A 21,581-nucleotide genomic window follows, 5' to 3' on the forward strand; every position below is an offset into this window, starting at 1 on the left:
AAGAAGACACCACTTTCCGCTGGGATTTCAGTTCATAGCTTATTTTAATTTATTGTTTTTAATAGCAATCGAGTGTGTTGTTTATATAAAGAAAATAAAGATATTTTAATCAATCTTGCTGTTGAGTGAAATATTTACACAGTTTTTTCTGCATCCTGAATGAAAAAGGTCATTGTTGACCAGAGCAAAATGCCGACTTTTCGCAATCAACATGTATCGAACAAAAGATAACATCACATTTTGTTGAATGGTTTTTATTTGAATCATGTGTGATATCGGTCGACTTATTACACTCTAGCCGGTTGGTCTGTCTTTATTGCCAAAGCTTAAACCAAAACTAATTCAACAGTTGCTCATACTGCCTAACTCATTTGGTATAAAATTAATATTTTGATTCAGGGCTGTTTCTGAAGACGCGACGAGGAAGGGATATGGCGACGACACAACTTTTTTGCATCACACTTGTACTTCAACTGTGTCAGATGTTTTGTGAAATGGCTTCTCAACAATGTGAAGGCGAACATTCTATCTATGGCATGATGCTCCAAGGACACACCTTTAAAAGGATGAAGACATCAATCTCACTTGAGTGTCTTCAGGCTTGCTATGATGACGTCAGATGTCAAAGCTTCAATTACGTCATCTCCCAAGACGTGTGTGAGTTAAATGACCGCACCAAGGAAGCCAGACCGGAGGATTTTGTTCCCGACTCTGACAGATATTATTACAGAAAAGTCAAGAAAAGAGGTACAATAATACATATGTATAATTAAGCTAAGAGATAATTTTTTTAGCTCTATTTTTAATTGGGCAAATAAAAAAAATGGCAGACTAAAACGTAGCCTAACCGTGCAATAGTTTACTAACCCCCTTATTCAAATATTAGAGAATTGCACCCACCCACCCCTGGGCCTATCTCGATTATGCTATCATTTTTTCGGCATTTTTTGGGAAAACGAGCATTTTTTTCGTTTTTTCTTGAAAAATTAATTGCTAGCATTTTTTGTTATTTTTCATGACTGTGATCCAGATTTCAGCACTCAGAACTCAGAAGGATAAATAATCCTAAAGTTTCCCAATTTTGATTACTTAATTTGATTGTTTACTTGTCTGTGTGGTTTTTAATTTTTGTTTAAAAAAATTTAAAAGTGGCATTTTTTAAAGAAATCAGGCATTATTTTAGCATTTTTTTTAGCTTTATGCAAGAATTTCTAGTATCATTAAATGCCAGTTTTACTAGCATAATCGAGAAAGGCCTAGCCACCCCCACCCCCAACAAGCTATGAGGGAAAAAGTCTTTCCAAAGATTCAGTGTAGCAACTTCCCGAGGAAGTGGGCCACCAACTCTCCAACGATGTCTCATATTTGGCACTTCTTTAATTATTAAAACACCCTCCCACCCCTTCCCCCAACCTCCCCCCCCCCTTTCTTCTCTCTCTTTGATCCCTCTTCCCCCTTTTTACATGAAATGGATGAAATTCGTTCAAGGAAGATTGAAAATAACTTTGTCCGAATAAATATCTAGATGAAAATTAGTTATTCAGTTATAGGTTTAAATTCATAGCATGACCAATACAAAAATTTACTAGTTACGTACAGAGTGTTTATTTATTTATTTATTTTATTATTTATTAATTATTTTATTATTATTATTTATACTAGTCCCACTTGGTTCTATTCCTGAGCTGCCCGCTAACTCGTGTACAGAAATCAAGGCGAATGAAGGAGGACAAGTGGTCAGCGGCAAATACTGGTTTGATTCGATTATACTTGGTCAGATTGTTCTTGCTCACTGTGATATAGAGACAGAAGGTGAAATAGCTAGATTATTATATTTCCTTTACTTATTCACCGATTAATTCATCCACCTGCTTGTATTCTACAAAGTTATTAATCTTAGTGTCGGTAATTATCCCAGACATAAAGTAGCCGTAACGAAATATACTCGTTGTAGAAAGAGATAGCAGTTCTTTATTAGAATAGCTAAATAAACAACATGCTTTGGCAAGTAGTCAATAATTTCATTGTTCATAAGTGTCAAGATTTCCATTATTATTGTGGCTGTCGAAACGTCGCGATCAACAACTCAAAGCGATTTCATAGTGAGACAGACAAATTAACGTTCACCTTTCCTATCTTACACCACGATGAACAATAAACATATCTTTAAAGACAAAAAAATTGTTTTCTTCTAGATATCGACGAATGCAGTGCCTCTAACAATGTGTGTGATGTTAATGCCGTTTGTGTTAATACAATTGGTTCATTCGGCTGCTCTTGTAAAATTGGGTATACTGGCGATGGACAAAGCTGCGGATTACTTCGTTAGTATTGTATTGTTGTCCTTTTCATATATTGAAGCTTTTTTTTCCTTTAGCACCGGAATAAGTAATTTAATGCAATGTGTTCTTTTATTTGGCCACCATTGGGCTCAACTAGCTGGAAGTACTAGTAGTATAAAACGAGCAGTACAGCAATAGCAACAGCAAACAGTAACATTAAGAGTAGCAATAACAGTAACAGTAACAATAATAGTAACAGTGACGGTAACGGTAACGGTAACAGTAACGGTAACGGTGACAGTAAACGGTAACAGTAACAATAACGGTAACGGTAAAGGTTACGGTAACAGTAACAGCCGCAAAAGTAACACTAGCAGTTGCAGAAACAGTAATTAGCAGTTGTAATAACAGTAGCAACAACAGCAGCAGTATCATTAGCATTAGTGGCAGTATTCTAAGCAGTGCTAGCAGTGACCGTGGTAGTGGCTGTGGTAGTGGCAGTAGTTATGCGGGCGCTTTGTAAGAATTAATCTCGTGAGACATGCGACTAATCAATAAGTCTCATGCTTTTTTCCCATGTAGCCTGCAAACCAGTAGGAGTAGCAGATGTAAACAAAATACCTGATGACAAAATAACCTCGAGCACAGTCTACCTTCAATATTACTCATACAACGGCCGGCTTCATGGAGTTTCGGGATGGTGCCCGTCGACAAAAACAAACAGAGACGACTTTGTCCAAGTAGATATGGGAGCAGTGCGCGCGGTCTGCGCAGTCGCAACGCAGGGAAAGAAAAGCGGATCTTTCGTGACAAGCTACAAGCTTCTCTTTTCCACTGATGGTGCCAGCTGGAACGCATACAAGGAAGACAATGTGGACACGGTATGATTTACACTTATTGGATTCGTCCGAGCTCAAAATGAAATGATATTTAAGTCGAAACTTTAATATTGGGCGACACCGAAGGTCGAGCCTAATATCGAAGCCGAGAGTATCTTTCTATATTAGGCGAAGATGAATCCTATAGGAATTTTAGTCCGTCAATCAACTTAAAATGAAACATAGGGCAAAAAAGTCTCAAAACCAAAAAAAAAAGCAAAACAAACACTAGGAAAAATACATTAATCTGTTGCCTTTTTTTAATCGTTGGTGACTCCTGAGAAATTGTGCTACTTTTCTTGAAATGAGTAGGCCGCCAACGATCTGAAGAGAAGTGGATAATATCTGTTCAATGGATATGTACCAATTTGTTATAGCCGCGCGATTTACGAAGCCACTTTTTAACAATTTTTTAGCTTTTCGTATAAAAGACTATGTAGTCACTTGTTAAAATTTAAAATGCTTTGAAAAATTTCATTCAGGACCATTCAACAAATGCTGCCATTTTACTTGCTGGGATGATTTTTGTCCAATATTTCACTGTCTAATAGAATGCCGTAAAATATTGTAAAATATTGGGTCGACACGTGAGCAGAATGTAGACATTTGATTGGTAGTTTATTACTGAGGTAAAATTTAACTACATTGAAGCACTTTATGTTCAAGTTGTCTTATGAAGCAGAAAGGGAGGGTTCAAATGCTCTCCCTCAAAATATAGAAAGCTTATCGCTATTGAATAGCATATAATGAAACGTTGGTAAGCGAATCCTGAAATTTAAACCTGGCAGGATTTTTTTTTTACCTCGAAAACATAACTTGCAAGGGATGAATATAGTGACAACGGTGTAATAACTAAATTAACGGTCCACAAATGGTTGTATACAGTAGGAGCAGCTGAATTATTTTGCATTTTCAATAGTTTATTTGTTTTACTCATATTTACAGGTTTTTCAAGCAAATGAGGATTTGGAATCGGTGGTACAGAATTCACTGAACATAACAACCCAAGCAAGATATGTTCGATTCTATCCTGTCACCTATTCCATCTTTCCCTGTATGAGGATCGAAGTGTTTGTACGGTAAAATAAATTCTCCAAGCAACTACAACAGCCAAGAGCAGCGTGGTTGATGATCAAAATTGGTACTTGTTCCCTAAATATAATTTCTGACTACTGAGAGACATGGAAACAAATAAGTCAGAAAATTAATATTCTGACGGTACGATGTAGAGTCCCGCGGATTTTAATGGGATATTTAGGGACTTTGTAGGCGCTTGGCCGGTGTTTTTTTGTTATTTATTGTCTGGTTGTATGGACAGATTGTATAGAGTATGTGTATACACCTAATTAAAGAAACGTTGACCCTGTGAAAGTCATAAACCATAAACGATATGACCCAATGGTATTCTGGGTAGACAGCCTTTGTAAGCTTAGTGATATTCCTTTTGTTGATAATTAAGATATTTTCTTTGTTAGAGCATGATTTATGTAACCTGACCTAGTATGATGTTTATTCTGTCAGAGACGACGACTATTTTATCCGATTTCCCAGCAAACATTTGGTTTATGCTTTTCATAGGTCAACGATTCTTCAATCAGATGTAGATTGTATTGATGTTGGTAGATTGTATACATTGTCAATAGGCAGTGCCCTTTACTCGGGGTTTCGTTCCGCAGCATTAGATGTGGAATCCGTTTTTACATTTTTTGGCCACATCCAAAGGGCGTTTTTAGTTATGTGGTACTGGTTCAAAGCCTTAAAACTAATACTTACAATATTGATATTTATTGAAATCCTTGTTACTGGACACTTTAGCAGCGCACGCTCCAATAGGAATTGAATAGGGCGTGCTAAGAGCCGATCTGAAACGAAACTTTTGTTACACTTATTATTTGAATGACTATCAGAGGTTCCTGATGTGGTTACTCAAAAATCGTGCGCGAGTTTTGCTCAAAACACAATTGACAAAAATACCACTTTTTAATTAGTATCCAAGAGGGCAAAAAGTTCGTCAGTGTAGCTATTTTGTGACAACCCCTACAAATAATGCTTTCCCCTGGTATTTTCGTATATTAGAAATGCTATTCGATACGGTTGTTGCTTCATTTCGTCAGGGATAAAGATTTAGTAGATCTGATAAGGTGCATGTGAAATATCACTTTCATTTTCACGTTCAGAATAAGCAGAATTTTAACTTCTTTTGCAGAAGTGTATTACTGCAGTTTAAAATTAACCATAAATCTACAGAACGCAATATAGAGATTAGTGGTGAACAGACTTTTCCACGCACCTCTCAGAAGTTAATACAAACGCAAAGGGTTGAAATCAGCACCGGAATCTTTCTTCCGTGAAATCGTTGTACCAAAATATATTAACCCTCGGACGTACAAGGGTGGATGCCATCACCCCCATAAGGTTTTTTCCAAATTTTGAAAAAAAGGATTTACTCTACAATGCTGAAACTTTTAGTAGCTGTTCATTCATCCTTTGCGAAAATTTTGATATGTCAACCATGTGTCCATGATATTTGACGTTACCATGGCAACGTCACAAATACAAGCAAATCTTTCCAAAAAAAGTCATTTTTAACAGTTTTTTTTACTTTTTCCAGTTTTTTGAAACAGAAGTGCAAGATTTGCTTAATTTGTTTTTACATTTCATAAGCATTCTGGCTTGATTTTGCATCAATTTTCGTTATTTTGTGACTTTCTAAGAAAATGTTAAAATCCAAGATGGAGGATCCAAGGTGGCGGCTCTAATGACGTAAAGTGACGTCATATGACGTCACAGCCAATAAAAAATATGTCATCTTGAAGAGTAAGCTAAGGGCTTTCTTCTCAGTGAAAAATATTTTCGCTACGCCTTAATATAACGAAAACTCCGGTGAGGGGTTCCATCCACCCCCCCCCCCCCCCCCTTGTACGATGGTTGGGGTTTGAGTTTGCTTCTACGTCCGAGGGTTTAAAAAATTGTAATGTTATGCTTGTTATTTTATAATTATCCTAAGAAATGCGCGAAATATCGCCTGGTACTTAGTCGATGAGGGCCTAAACCTAATTTGTTAAAATTAGACGATATCATGCAAGATCTTTGAAGATAATTCCCGCTTACAGGATACTGAGAGCGAATTAAATTTCGCAATGCAAAAAATACTGTTTGTTTTATACATTTTTTTTTAACATTTAAGCAATTATACAAATAATCAATTGACATAAAAACAAGCTTAGTAAACCATAAAATGTTTTATACATCGGGCCAGAAATCTTTTGTGTCATAAGGGTATATACATACAGTTGCTGTACGTCAATCGCAAGATATGTAAGTATAGCAGATAAGAAGAACGTTCTGACCAAATGCGGATGTCATGAATTTTTTACTAAGTTGATATTTGTAGATTTTGACGACGGTTTGTTGTTTTAATTGTTAAGCTTGAAGTTAATATAAAAGCCTCTTTCATCTCGTCATCTGCCAGTTGAAAAGACATTAAGTCACAAAAGAAGTGCATAATTTCGTTTGTTTGGTCTAAGTTTTGTTCCAGTAAAAAAAATGTATCTTCCCGTCGACCGATTCTTACACAAATTCCACAGCATTTTGCTGTTCGCTATATTAGCGACTACTGAAAATATCTGGCTTCCAAACTGAAAAATTTTAACAAAATGTAGGGATTTGACCTTAAACATTCATACCGGCCAGAACTATCTCATACACACTGTTTGTGAATAATGACTTCTATTAATAATTTAACACTATTCCGTGACCTCTCTGGATGCTTTTCAAACATTATTTCCCATTTATATTCGGCAAGTTTTTATTTTAATTTTTAGGCAGGTAGTATTAGTTTCAACACAAGGAAGAAAACAGCATCACTAGAAGAGATTTTCGCCCTTAATGGGAACACGGAATTCTGGAGAAAAGCTACTAACCAAACAGGTAACGGTCTTAGATGTGATATCGGGTGCAACGCCGTAATGTATAGGTTAAAGAAATCTCGCCAAGACGATGACGAAATTAAAAGTTATAGAGTTCGACTACGTAGAGAAGCAAACCCAAGAGAAAGGCTTTCGGTTCAGTCGAGATATATAGAGGGACGTTTTTGAGGGATCGGAAAATTGAAATTCCACTGTGATTAACTATTAAATTTCAGTTTTTTCTTCAAATTCTGAATTATTTTGGCAAACCTTTTAATTATTAACATATTGGGAAAATCGAAACTTGACACGGAAATGCTGTTTTTTTTTTCTTGGTCGTTTGAGAATCTTTGGCATATCAAGTGCAGGGAATTCTGGAGAAAAGCTACTAACCAAACAGAGGTAACGGTCTAAGATGAGATATCGGGTGCAACGTAGTAATGTATAAGTTCAAGAAGACGCGCCGATGTCACACGATGACAAAAAAGCTATAGAGTTAGTTCTACCAGGGGTGCAAAATCCAAGCTTTCAGTTCGAGTTATCGGGAGGTTATTGAGGGATTTGAAAAAAACGGAATTCACTGTGACAACCTATTGAATTTTAGTTTTTTTCTTCAAAATCTCAATTATTTTGACAAACCTTCCAATGAAATGGTACATCCAAAGTTAACACGGAAACGCTGTTTCTTTGGTCATTTGAGAAGCCTTGGCCGATCGGCAGAATGCTTTACAGAAAAAGTAAAGATCTGTATCAATATGAAACGTTCCAAGCATTATTAAATTTTGGTTTTGAGAGTTTTTAAATATGTCTTTATATACGGGAGAAAATTCGTCTTGACTGTGTTGCTAGGAAACGGGACAGGGTTTATCCAGTTCATAACAATGTTCTTAATGACGTCAATTCACTTCAGCGAGCACAGCCGTTCTCTTTTAAAGTTTTCTCATGCTATAGACTTGATCACAGTTTTGGACGCATTTTTGTCAGGTAGGCAACGCCGTCAGAATTTATGCCAAATATATATATTCTTTTTTAATTCGGAACAACTTATGAATCGTACCGTAAAGATTCAACACAAAGGATTCTATTTTCCAAATTTAACGGATGTTGCTATGCTAGAAAGCATCCAATAACGTCTCAAATTGTCCATACATTTGACTATATTTTTAACAGATTAACCTTTGATCTGGTACAGAGAGTTTACGAGGTTCACGAAAAAAGTATATAATCAATTTTTTGCAATGTTGTAGTAAACAAAATTCCTATTGCGAGCTAAAGTTCTCATGATCAATAATAGAAGAGTATACACATTAAGGATTTGGGGATTTTCAAAGACATGAAATGGATGTCGTTATAAATCTAAACTGGAATTCAAACAACAAGTATATAAATTACTGATATCTGGTATTTTTTTATAACACTTCATTGCGAAAACCACCCATTGCGAGAGTCCACTAAAATAATAAGTGTGAAAATGTTAGACTGCTAAATTGATTAGCTACAGTTCGGTAAGCCTGTCCAGAGTTGCTTGAGAATATCCACAGGGATCGAGTGAAATTAATCTATAAAAAGGCGCTGACATTGTTCGATTTTGTTAGCATTAATTTTGGTCTTGAAAGTGATAAATGATCGTCGCAGTGAATTTCCAATTTAAGCATTTGGAATGAAGAAGCCTGAAAAAAATTTCAGGGCTTCAACGCGATTCGAACCCGTGACCTCCGCGATACCGGTGCGATGCTAAACCAACTGAGTTATCGAAGCCACACATTGGGAGCAAGGTCAATTGTGAGTTCTTTTTTCCCCGCGAGAGGAGTGAAATGTAATGTATATGAAATGATTCATATATGAACTGCGAATGTATATAAAGTGATAAATGATCGTCGCAGTGAATTTTTGCTGAAGCCTTAATTGTAGCTACATTGATTCTATTGAAGAACCTTGCTGTCTTAATTATCTTTCGTGTCATTAAAAATATATACTGTACACCCCAGTTGTTCTCCGTAAATAATAAAGTCGACTTATTTTTTCAAAGAAGGACAAAGATTCTAGTCTACATTGCCATGTTTACTTGTTTTTAATGTGTATTTCAATTTAGGGACCGCCGAAGAACTTGAACCATGTGGATGATGCATCGCCTTCGCATCGCGGCCCAGCTACTCTTATGCCAGTTGGTGTGTGAAATATCTGCACAGCAATGCGAAGGCGAATACTCCATCTTTGGTATGATGCTCAAGAAACACATTTTTAAGACGATAAAAACTTCAAACTCGCCCGAATGTATCCAGGCCTGCAGTAATGACGTTAGATGTCAAAGTTTTAACTACGTCATTTCTCAGTACATGTGTGAGTTGAACAATCGCACCAAGGAAGCCAGACCTGAAGATTACGTTCCTGACTCTGGCAGATATTACTATGGAAGAGTCAGAAAAAGAGGTAAAATTTCAAGAAAGTGTATTTTTATAGACATGGTCACATGGTTCAAATTGTCAATACGCGATCAAGAGCCAAAACATAAGGGAAGAAAAAAAGGAAAGTTGGCGCTTTTAATGTAGTCCTACAAAACTAATTTTGTACCATTTGGCCATGTCGTACATAGCTCTACAAAATTCTGGTTCATTTTTAGTTTTAAAATGTATGGCATACGACTGTATATTGCTTTAGTCCCTTTAGGTTCTATCCCTGAGCTCCCCGCTGAAACGTGCAAAGAAATCAAAGCGAGTGAAGGCGGTCAAGTGGTCAGCGGCAAATACTGGTTTGATTTTATTATACCTGGGAAAGTGGTCCTTGCTCACTGCAACATGGAGACGGAAGGTGAAGTAGGAACGTTTAGTTTTCTTTCTTTCAATGTAATTCGTCCGTTGATTCAGCCAAAAACCGCTTGGTTTGCTAGTAAGAAGTTATAAAATGAGAAAACAGTATAAAATACATCAAAAGTTAAAAGAGGGTCTCAATGAGGTTAACCGGTAGCCGTAAATCGGCCACAAAATAAACCGTTAGGCGTAAAAATTGGAAAATTTTACCGTTAGCCGTAAAATATGTAAACCGTAAAAAATCGGTCAGTAATTATAAATAAACCAAATTAAACAAGTTAACTTCATCGTCCCAGAAATGCCCTGAGACCTATAAATATATGTTGTTGTTTTTTTTAATAATGGAAATTAATTTTTAACTTTTTAAAACATTGAAAATTAAGTTTTATCTTCTGTTAACCGGTATCAAAATAAATTAACCGTTAGCCGCAAAAAGGCCAAAATTTTAACCATTATCCGTAAAAGCCACCACACTTCTTTTGTTCTTTTGTTTTTCATAAGTTTTTTTTTTTTTCACATCCAAGACCCTCTTAAAATATACATGATAAAAATGCACTAGTATGTGCAGGTTAAAATCTCACTTTAAAATCTCTTAAAACGGGAAATATAGACGGCAAACTGATCCTGACGGCTAAAGCGGTCAAAAATAAACAGAGTGGAAAAAAGCTAGAATATATTGAAAAAAAACTTTGCCCTTTTTCAATATATTCTAGTTTTTTTTTTCTTTTTATCCATTCTGTTTATTTTTGACCGCTTTAGCCGTCAGGATCAGTTTGCCGTCTATATTTTCCGTTTTAACTCAGTTACTGATCCAGGTCTTCAATAGAACCGGCACCACTCATCGGTTTGTCGCTGTGATATTGCAGATTTTTTTATTGAAATCTCTTACTTCGCTTAAACCTCGCGACTAAAATTCTTAGAAAAACATCATCATTTACTAATCTGCCAAAGATAAAGAAATAGCTTTCACATCTTTGTTTCTGTGCAGTAACTTTTTGATATCTGAATTTCGTACATTTATGATATATGAAAAGAGCAATTTGTTTAAATTAAAAGGTGGATATTTCAGGTATCACAGATATTGACGAATGTGTCAGCGGTATCGATGACTGCCTTAAAGATCTAGCCACATGTACAAATACATTGGGATCTTTCACTTGTGCCTGTATCCATGGTTACGATGGAGATGGAAAGACAAGTTGTGTTCCCTTGCCGAAAGGTGGGTTTAAATTGAAGATGTTATCGTAATTATTGTTTATGAACAAACTTAAGGATCAGTAGCTTCAGTTGCCAGTACGCGAGGCACAGATGACGAAAATGACCTCACCCTTGATGACGTAAACCGGAAAACTAAGTTATAACCAAAACTACTACTCTTTTGTCTAGAAATTAAAACAAACCGGCATTGTATAATATACTTAAAATTAGACCTTCCCCGTTGTTTGGCATTTTTTAAGGGTCGCCGTCAACCATAATACCTTGCCTCTTTCTGTATTACAGAATTTACGAACATTTGCAGAAGGCATACTTTTTATTAGATTGTATGCAAAGCATTTAACGCCCAATATCTCCAGAAATTGAAAATAGTTTCTTCACTGATTGAAATGTCTGATTGAAAACAACAACAACAACAGAGGCTCGCAAAGGGCATAAAAAGATAAAATTGTTTTATTGGATTTACAGAATGTCTTATCTATACAAATCTGACTGAAGGCAAACGGAAGGTTACGGCGATCACAGAGGTCCCGTTGTGTGACTCGAGACTCGTTCCTGGCTGGTATCGTTTCCATGGAGATGCAGGTACGAAAATGCCCACCACATGTCCACCGACGAAAAGATGTGGTACCGATGCCCCAGGCTGGCTGAACGGCGCTCATCCAACAATGGCCGAAGGCCTTGTAACCAGGCAGGTGTGCTTTCACTGGAGCTCAAACTGTTGTAACTGGTCCGAAAGCATTCAAATGAGGAACTGCGGTTCATACTATATTTACAACTTGAGTGAAACAACCGCCTGTAGTTTTTATCCCTTACCAAACAAAGTAAATGAGTTATTTGCTAGTTATAAAATAAGCCGGTAGATAACAATATTATTACCACGCATAAAATTCGCAAAACAATAACAGTACTGTTTCTATTCCGGTGGTTCTTTTGTAGTGAGAAGATACAAGCTTAGATTTCTCGGTTCTTTTAGTTTTCTAGACAAGGGGTAACCACGGGTTAGAAAGTGTGCACATGTGCAATATCAAATCACTAACACAGTGATATTAACGCAATTTCTTAAAAATTAGAGAAAATTAGACATCTGAAAAAATATACACGTCACTTTAAATTTCGGATTCTCAACCGTATCTGTCATCCGTTTAAAGACGTTTACACTTTGAGAAATATAGATATGCACAAGGTAATAGAACACTTGAATAATTAACAATTATTCTTTGAAATCGAGGTGAATAGTGGTAGAATATTCACCGAGCCGCAGAGCGGCGAGGTGAATATTCTGCCGCTATTCACCGAGATTTCAAAGAATAATTGTTTTAGTATATACACACGAAGTGATCTCAACAACAAGCGATCTCAAAGTTTTCAGAAGGAAACCATTTAAAGTCGATTTAATTGACCTCTCAATTCATGCGTGGAAAACGTACATATATAAAGCGGCACTAACCGATATACGCGAAACAGTTTACAGAATCTTCAAACATGGCAAATCTAGTTAATCTTCGATAAAATCCTCGTCTCAATCTAGCAAAATGGTCCTTTAACACCACTCAAACCTGCAATCTGATCAAAAACCTGCTTGCAAAACATTTTGACCGTTGAATCAAAGCTTTTGAAGTTCACTTGAATTGAAAATTGAAAGAGCAGTTGGCGAAGGATCCACCTGAAAGTTTGGATTATAAGCTTACTGAATGTCTTCAGAACTGTGGTGAAAACTGGATGTTTTCTTGCACGAAGACCTTTTCCTTCCTTGTGGAGGATCTTGGTTGAATAACACTTGATGTTGCTGCCGATAAATCTGCGGTATTCATTTCTGCCGATGCCGGGCGAAGAGCGACTTGACGGTAAGCGTTGTTTATCGTTTTAGTACTCGAGTTGTGTGGACATTGTGCTGCAAATTGCGAAATATGTAGTCTTCTCTTACTTTGAAAACCATCAGGCCAAATTTCTTAGCCTTTTTTTGTCTTTTCTGGTTCAGCATCTTCTTGTATTCTTAGTATTTGCGATTCAGAAACGCCGGCGAAACGCGAGTTTACGCCGGCCATTTTGTTTCAGTTCGGATCAAGCATTATTCACTCCGTAGGGAGTGAATAATGCTCATTAGCCCGAGATAGCGAACCAATCAGATTGCTTGAAACACCAAGATCACTGAGTGTGTATATACTAATGTCGATTATTTCAAATAAAAAAGTTACACAATACTAATAACATCTAATAAATAGGCGGACAAGCTCTTCTTACAGCCGCCTTGTTAGAGGCCCTGTTAGGGGTTTTTGGGATAAGGGATAACAGGAAAAATAATTTTAGGGATAAGGGATAACGGGAAAAATAGTTTAGGGATAAGGGATAATAGTATTAGTTTAAGGGATAATTGAAAACAATGTCTGTGACATCAAGGCTGTGTTTTTATAACCCTCGGCTTGTGCTTTTTACAGTTTTGCTGACATTTTTTTCACCCTTGATCGGTTTTCGGTCGTAATGAGTCAGTTCAAGCAACACTTTGCACCAAGAGCACCGCTTTTGTCCCGGATGGCCTGGGGTGAGTGACCACATGCTGTGTCTGATCCCACATGCGCTTTTTGAGTCTAATGCTTGCGTGCGCTTTGCGCATGCGCATTAGACTCTTTGTTATATGAAAAAAGCTGTTAGCAATCCCAAGGGAATGGTTCGGGATCGATAATCGTTCGCTGCAATGTAGAAAACAATGATCAGCTGCAAGAACGGACTCCGTACGGACACGCACGATTAGTTTCAATTAAAAACAGCCAATCAGCGACACGTGTTCCCACGCATAATTAAAAGTTCTTTCTCAAGTCACGATTATTCAACACTTGAACAGGACGTAATAATTTTCCAGTTAAGACATTTGTAAGCTTTTTGTGAAAATAAATCTTCGTTTTCAGTTCAGTTAAGCACTTGTGTTTTCGTCTTGCTTTTTTTAAGCAAGACGTCTTTGAGAAAAAATATTTCGACGGCGACTCGCGTTTATTTACACAATGCGACCAAATATTTATTTTGTTTTAAAAAATAGAAAACTTTACCTCGTATTTTGTATTTATTCAACCATGTGTCCATGATATTTGACGTTACCATGGCAACGTCACAAATACAAGCAAATCTTTCCAAAAAAAGTCATCTTTAACAGTTTTTTTTTTTTTACTTTTTCCAGTTTTTTGAAACAGAAGTGCAAGATTTGCTTAATTTGTTTTTACATTTCATAAGCATTCTGGCTTGATTTTGCATCAATTTCCGTTATTTTGTGGCTTTCTAAGAAAATGTTAATGTTAATGTTAATGACGTAACGTGGCGTCATATGACGTCACAGCCAATTAAAAATATGTCATCTTGAAGAGTAAGCTAAGGGCTTTCTTCTCAGTGAAAAATATTTTCGATACGCCTTAATTTAACGAAAACTCCGGTGAGGGTTCCATCCACACCCCCCCCCCCCCCCCCCCCTACGTCCCAGGGTTTCAAAAATCGTAAAGTTATGTTTGTTATTTTATAATTATCCTAAGAAATGCGCGAAATATCGCCTGGTACTTAGTCGATGAGGGCCTAAACCTAATTTGTTAAAATTAGACGATATCATGCAAGATCTTTGAAGATAATTCCCGCTTACAGGACACTGAGAGCGAATTAAATTTCGCAATGCAAAAAATACTGTTTGTTTTATACATTTTTTTTTTACATTTAAGCAATTATACAAATAATCAATTGACATAAAAACAAGCTTAGTAAACCATAAAATGTTTTATACATCGGGCCAGAAATCTTTTGTGTCATAAGGGTATATACATACAGTTGCTGTACGTCAATCGCAAGATATGTAAGTATAGCAGATAAGAAGAACGTTCTGACCAAATGCGGATGTCATGAATTTTTTACTAAGTTGATATTTGTAGATTCTGACGACGGTTTGTTGTTTTAATTGTTAAGCTTGAAGTTAATATAAAAGCCTCTTTCATCTCGTCATCTGCCAGTTGAAAAGACATTAAGTCACAAAAGAAGTGCATAATTTCGTTTGTTTGGTCTAAGTTTTGTTCCAGTAAAAAAAATGTATCTTCCCGTCGACCGATTCTTACACAAATTCCACAGCATTTTGCTGTTCGCTATATTAGCGACTACTGAAAATATCTGGCTTCCAAACTGAAAAATTTTAACAAAATGTAGGGATTTGACCTTAAACATTCATACCGGCCAGAACTATCTCATACACACTGTTTGTGAATAATGACTTCTATTAATAATTTAACACTATTCCGTGACCTCTCTGGATGCTTTTCAAACATTAAAAAACATTATTTCCCATTTATATTCGGCAAGTTTTTATTGTAATTTTTAGGCAGGTAGTATTAGTTTCAACACAAGGAAGAAAACAGCATCACTAGAAGAGATTTTCGCCCTTTATAGGAACACGGAATTCTGGAGAAAAGCTACTAACCAAACAGGTAACGGTCTTAGATGTGATATCGGGTGCAACGCCGTAATGTATAGGTTAAAGAAATCTCGCCAAGACGATGACGAAATTAAAAGTTATAGAGTTCGACTAGAGAAGCAAACACAAGAGAAAGGCTTTCGGTTCAGTCGAGATATATAGAGGGACGTTTTTGAGGGATCGGAAAATTGGAATTCCACTGTGATTAACTATTAAATTTCAGTTTTTTCTTCAAATTCTGAATTATTTTGGCAAACCTTTTAATTATTAACATATTGGGAAAATCGAAACTTGACACGGAAATACTGTTTTTTTTTTTCTTGGTCGTTTGAGAATCTTTGGCATATCAAGTGCAGGGAATTCTGGAGAAAAGCTACTAACCAAACAGAGGTAACGGTCTAAGATGAGATATCGGGTGCAACGTAGTAATGTATAAGTTCAAGAAGACGCGCCGATGTCACACGATGACAAAAAAGCTATAGAGTTAGTTCTACCAGGGTTGCAAAATCCAAGCTTTCAGTTCGAGTTATCGGGAGGTTATTGAGGGATTAGAAAAAAACGGAATTCACTGTGACAACCTATTGAATTTTAGTTTTTTTCTTCAAAATCTCAATTATTTTGACAAACCTTCCAATTAAATGTTACATCCGAAGTTAACACGGAAACGCTGTTTCTTTGGTCATTTGAGAAGCCTTGGCAAATCGGCGGAATACTTTACAGGAAAAGTAAAGATCTGTATCAATATGAAACGTTCCTAGCATTATTAAATTTTGGTTTTGAGAGTTTTTAAATATGTCTTTATATACGGGAGAAAATTCGTCTTGACTGTGTTGCTAGGAAACGGGACAGGGTTTATCCAGTTCATAACAATGTTCTTAATGACGTCAATTCACTTCAGCGAGCACAGCCGTTCTCTTTTAAAGTTTTCTCATGCTATAGACTTGATCACAGTTTTGGACGCATTTTTTGTCAGGTAGGCAACGCCGTCAGAATTTATGCCAAATATATATATTCTTTTTTAATTCGGAACAACTTATGAATCGTACCGTAAAGATTCAACACAAAGGATTCTATTTTCCAAATTTAACGATGTTGCTATGCTAGAAAGCATCCAATAACGTCTCAAATTGTCCATACATTTGACTATATTTTTAAAAGATTAACCTTTGATCTGGTACAGAGAGTTTACGAGGTTCACGAAAAAAGTATATAATCAATTTTTTGCAATGTTGTAGTAAACAAAATTCCTATTGCGAGCTAAAGTTCTCATGATCAATAATAGAAGAGTATACACATTAAGGATTTGGGGATTTTCAAAGACATCCCGTGATGTCGTTATAAATCTAAACTGGAATTCAAACAACAAGTATATAAATTACTGATATCTGGTATTTTTTTATAACACTTCATTGCGAAAACCACCCATTGCGAGAGTCCACTAAAATAATAAGTGTGAAAATGTTAGGCTGCTAACTTGATTAGCTACAGTTCGGTAAGCCTGTCCAGAGTTGAATATCCACAGGGATCGAGTGAAATTAAACTATAAAAAGGCGCTGACATTGTTCGATTTTGTTAGCATTAATTTTGGTCTTGAAAGTGATAAATGATCGTCGCAGTGAATTTCCAATTTAAGCATTTGGAATGAAGAAGCCTGAAAAAAATTTCAGGGCTTTAACGCGATTCGAACCCGTGACCTCCGCGATACCGGTGCGATGCTAAACCAACTGAGTTATCGAAGCCACACATTGGGAGCAAGGTCAATTGTGAGTTCTTTTTTCCCCGCGAGAGGAGTGAAATGTAATGTACATGAAATGATTCATATATGAACTGCGAATGTATATAAAGTGATAAATGATCGTCGCAGTGAATTTTTGCTGAAACCTTAATTGTAGCTACATTGATTCTATTGAAGAACCTTGCTGCCTTAGTTATCTTTCGTGTCATTAAAAATATATACTGTACACCCCAGTTGTTCTTCGTAAATAATAAAGTCGACTTATTTTTTCAAAGAAGGACAAAGATTCTAGTCTACATTGCCATGTTTACTTGTTTTTAATGTGTATTTCAATTTAGGGACCGCCGAAGAACTTGAACCATGTGGATGATGCATCGCCTTCGCATCGCGGCCCAGCTACTCTTATGCCAGTTGGTGTGTGAAATATCTGCACAGCAATGCGAAGGCGAATACTCCATCTTTGGTATGATGCTCAAGAAACACATTTTTAAGACGATAAAAACTTCAAACTCGCCCGAATGTATTTAGGCCTGCAGTGTTGACGTTAGATGTCAAAGCTTTAACTACGTCATTTCCCAGTACATGTGTGAATTGAACAACCGCACAAAGGAAGCCAGACCTGAAGTTTTCGTTCCTGACTCTGAAAGATTTTATTATGGAAGAGTGAGAAAAAGAGGTAAAATAACACGAAAGTTCCGTTTGATAAAAGTTGTCCCATAGGTAAAATCATCCGTGCTGGAGTGCAAAAACACAGCAGCACCCAACGAGCAAATTTTGCTATACCTGTCGGAAAACAGTTTTTACGTTATAAGTGTCCTTTTAGTGCGATATAAAGGCTTATTTTGTAAATTCTAAGATTTTTTTTTCTGTTCGGATTCAATAGCTGAACTTTCAAACTTCAGAAATTTTTAGAGAACGAAATATTACTACCAGAATTTACGAGCACTGTTTCCTTCTCGAAAATCGTAGCTGCCTTTTTTGTACCCAAAATGACATTTTTCGCTCTCCGAAAGCAACAGGCATTACTTTCCCCATGTCACGAAGTCACGAAAGTATGAGGTAAAGAAAACTACATGTTTTCATTACACTTTAATAAATCCGAAAGTCGTAGGCAAATATAGGGCTGCCGATTAGATATTCACACAGAAATGGTCCGTTGGGTGTCCCTGAAAAACAGATAGACAGCAAACAAACCGACAAACAAACAGAAAAAAAAAAAAAACAGAGGAAAGTCGTTTTTTAATTATTTTTTTTTTCAGTACTATTCAGTTTTCATCAAGAGAGGATGAGGGGACAGTGTCCAGTTTTCATTTAAAACTGTATGACATACAACCCTTTTATGTTTTAGTCCCTCTCGGCTCCATTTCTGAGCTGCCCGCAGAATCGTGCAAAGAGATCAAGGCGAGTGAAGGAGGAAAAGTGGTCAGCGGCAAATACTGGTTTGATTCTATTGTACCTGGAAAAGTTGTCCTTGCTCTCTGGACATGGAAACAGAAGGTGAATTAGGAACGTAAAATCGTGCTTTCTTCTTATGCGAGTCCGGTCCTTTGACTCTCAGCCTTCGCTTGTTTCGCCCGTAAGAATTTATAAAAATTTAGACACTTTAGAAAATACATCCCAAATTATTGCTACTGCACTTGCACCTCACGACTAAAATTCTTAACAAGAAAACTTTCATGGTGTGTAAATTAAAAATTACAACTGAAATTATTACATACCCTGATCTCCTTTTTCGCTCTTTCGGTCATTAATTTATTCAGTCATTTAGTGACCTATTTCTTTTAGTTTGCAAGTGATGATTTTCTTTTCTTTTAGAGCTACGTATATTCAACAGCTTGGAAAAGACAATGAAATATTTATGTCTTTATTTCTGGCAACAACTGTTTGATATTTGAATTCGCACATTAATGATATGTGACTCCGACATTTATTTATATTTCAGATATCACCGATATTGACGAATGCGACATCGGTATCCATGACTGTCTCAGCGATCTGGCCACGTGTACAAATACGTTGGGATCTTACACTTGTGCCTGTAACAGTGGATACGTTGGGGACGGAAAGACAAGTTGCGTTCCCTTGCCGGAAGGTGGGTTTAAATTGACTAGGTTTTGGTTAAGTCTCGATGGTAGATGTCGGTCGATATTTCGGTCCATGTATTAATCGATAGGCGGTCGACACATTGATTGATAGTGTGCCTATAGTTACTCGATACTTGGCCAATGTTCGGTCGATATATCGGTTGACTATTGGCCGAGTGTGAGAAGACTGTCGACATTGTGTCGATCGACTATCTGCCGACTATGTTGGTCGACTGTCAGCCCAGTGCCCATCATTTATCGGTCGACAAATGGCCGACTCTCGAAGAATATGTTTTAAAACATCTGCACCGTTGTCCAATTATTTACAAAAAGAAAACATTTTTTAATACATTTTAAATTAGGCCTATCCCGTTTTTTGGAAAATTTTAAAAGATAAAATTGTTTCTGCCAATTATAGAATGTCTCACGTACACAAATCTAACGGATAGCAAACGGAAGGTTACGGCCATCAAAGAGGTCGTTTTGTGTGACTCTGAGCTTGTCCCGGGCTGGTATCGTTTCCAGGGAGATGCAGGCACGAAAATGCCCACCACATGTCCACCAAAATACAGCTGTAATACCCATGCCCCAGGCTGGTTGAACGGTGCCCATCCAACAGTGGCCGAGGGCCAGGTTACCAGGCAGGTTTGCTTTCACTGGAGCTCAAGCTGTTGTTATAATGGTGGTCAATGGCCCACAAGCATCCAAGTGAGGAACTGTGGTTCTTACTATGTTTACTACTTGATTGGAACAGGCTGTAATCTCCGCTATTGTAGTACCGACTAAAACCGTTTTTATTCCTTACCAAATAGAGTCGTAGATTAATACTATTAATTGGCTAGTAATTACTAAGCCGGTAGTTAATAATTTTATTGGATGCACTTGAATCGCAAGAAATGAATAGCGCTGTTTCTATTCCAGATCTCTCGTAGACATTAAATACAACGTGAGAACTAGTATGAATGAAACAATTTGAAATAGCAAAGCTAGTGATATACGATGGGCCAGATTTTTATTATACTTTCTTTTTCTAGAAAAAATAAACATTAACTTGGCTTACGATACAATATTACGATACTACAGCACAGCATAGCGATGCATAGCTTAAAGCATAGCATATAGCAGAGCATTGCTTGTGGCATAGCAAAGCGTCGCATAGCATGGCATAGCATATCTTAGAGCATAGCATCGTTTATAGTATGGCATAGCATAGTATAGCTGATAACAACGCATAGCATAGAACAGCATAGCATATAGTATAACAAAGCTTATTAAAAACTGGCCATGGGATATTACAATTCCTGAGTTTTGATTGGTTTACAGGCCATGGTATATGAACTCATATACCATGGACCACAAATATGGTAGGTGTACGTGTCAACAAAAACAGCTTGGGAGCTCAAATATAGTAATCTGCGTAGTTGAATTGTTGGGTTTTAAAGCGCGTATAAGCAAGCGGGCCAACCGCGAGAGGCCTGGGAAGAGGAGTTTTCCAACTCCTCCCCAAGCTTCTAGCGGCTGCGCCGCTTGCTTATGCGCGCTTTAAAACCCAACAATACCGCCAGTTACGCAGGCTTCAAATATAGCAGTTCTTTGGGGTTTTTTAATAAAACAATTTTTCCACTCGCGCTTTTTAGATATGAGATAGCAATAGCCAAACAGGCGCGTAGCACCTCGTTTGCTATCTACCAACGCGCGCTCATTGAATAATTGTTAAATGGCATAGCATAGCATGGCAATGCACAGCACATCACAGCACAGCTCAGCACTGCATAGCATCGCAAAGCATAGTATAGTATAGCATAGCATAGCATAGCATAGCATAGCATGATAGCATAGCATAGCATAGCATAGCATAGCAAAGCATAGCATAGCATAGCAAAGCATAGCATAGCATAGCAAAGCATAGCCTGCTTATAAGCTTAGCGTATATCTGCGTGTATATATCACCTTATATTTATATCGCCTTTTACTTTAATAGGAATCATTTTGATTTAAGCAGCTTGACTCAAGAAGTGCGAAATCACACTCGACTGGCTGCGCCTGGTGCTTTACTACACTTCTCTCGTTTAATTGACTTGCTGCATGTCTATAAACTTGAGTTAGGTGTAGGCGTCAACAAGAACAGCCAGGGGGCTGAAATATAGTAGCCTGCGTAGCTGGTGGTATTGTTGGGTTTTAAGCGCGTACTAGCAAGCGGCCCAGCCGCAAGAGGCTTGGGGAGGAGGAGTATT

At 37.1% G+C, this 21,581-nt stretch overlaps 1 protein-coding gene across 1 annotated transcript; it reads left to right on the forward strand.

Moving 5' to 3' along the window:
- The first annotated feature begins 398 nt into the window (after positions 1-398).
- LOC144664892 (uncharacterized) lies at positions 399-20,133 on the forward strand. Its single transcript, XM_078526099.1, has 15 exons — positions 399-747; positions 1,663-1,812; positions 2,196-2,324; positions 2,865-3,163; positions 4,106-4,239; positions 4,682-4,779; positions 9,178-9,498; positions 9,727-9,876; positions 10,945-11,094; positions 11,559-11,914; positions 17,602-17,677; positions 18,612-18,760; positions 19,049-19,055; positions 19,206-19,355; positions 19,766-20,133. The coding sequence occupies exons 1-15, from the start codon at positions 432-434 to the stop codon at positions 20,131-20,133; spliced, it is 2,853 nt and encodes a 950-aa protein (XP_078382225.1). The 5' UTR covers positions 399-431.
- Positions 20,134-21,581: the final 1,448 nt, after the last annotated feature.

Source organism: Oculina patagonica, chromosome 9 (assembly GCF_052425735.1).
Source record: "Oculina patagonica isolate OP01 chromosome 9, crgOcupat, whole genome shotgun sequence".
Classification (NCBI taxonomy): Eukaryota; Metazoa; Cnidaria; class Anthozoa; order Scleractinia; family Oculinidae; genus Oculina; species Oculina patagonica.

Coding starts and splice junctions, on each gene's coding strand:
- LOC144664892 (XM_078526099.1), top strand. CDS start 432: ATGGCGACGACACAACTTTTTTGCATCACACTTGTACTTCAACTGTGT. Junction 3,164..4,105: donor AGGAAGACAATGTGGACACG/GTATGATTTACA, acceptor TCATATTTACAG/GTTTTTCAAGCAAATGAGGA. Junction 11,915..17,601: donor TTTATCCCTTACCAAACAAA/GTAAATGAGTTA, acceptor ATTTCAATTTAG/GGACCGCCGAAGAACTTGAA.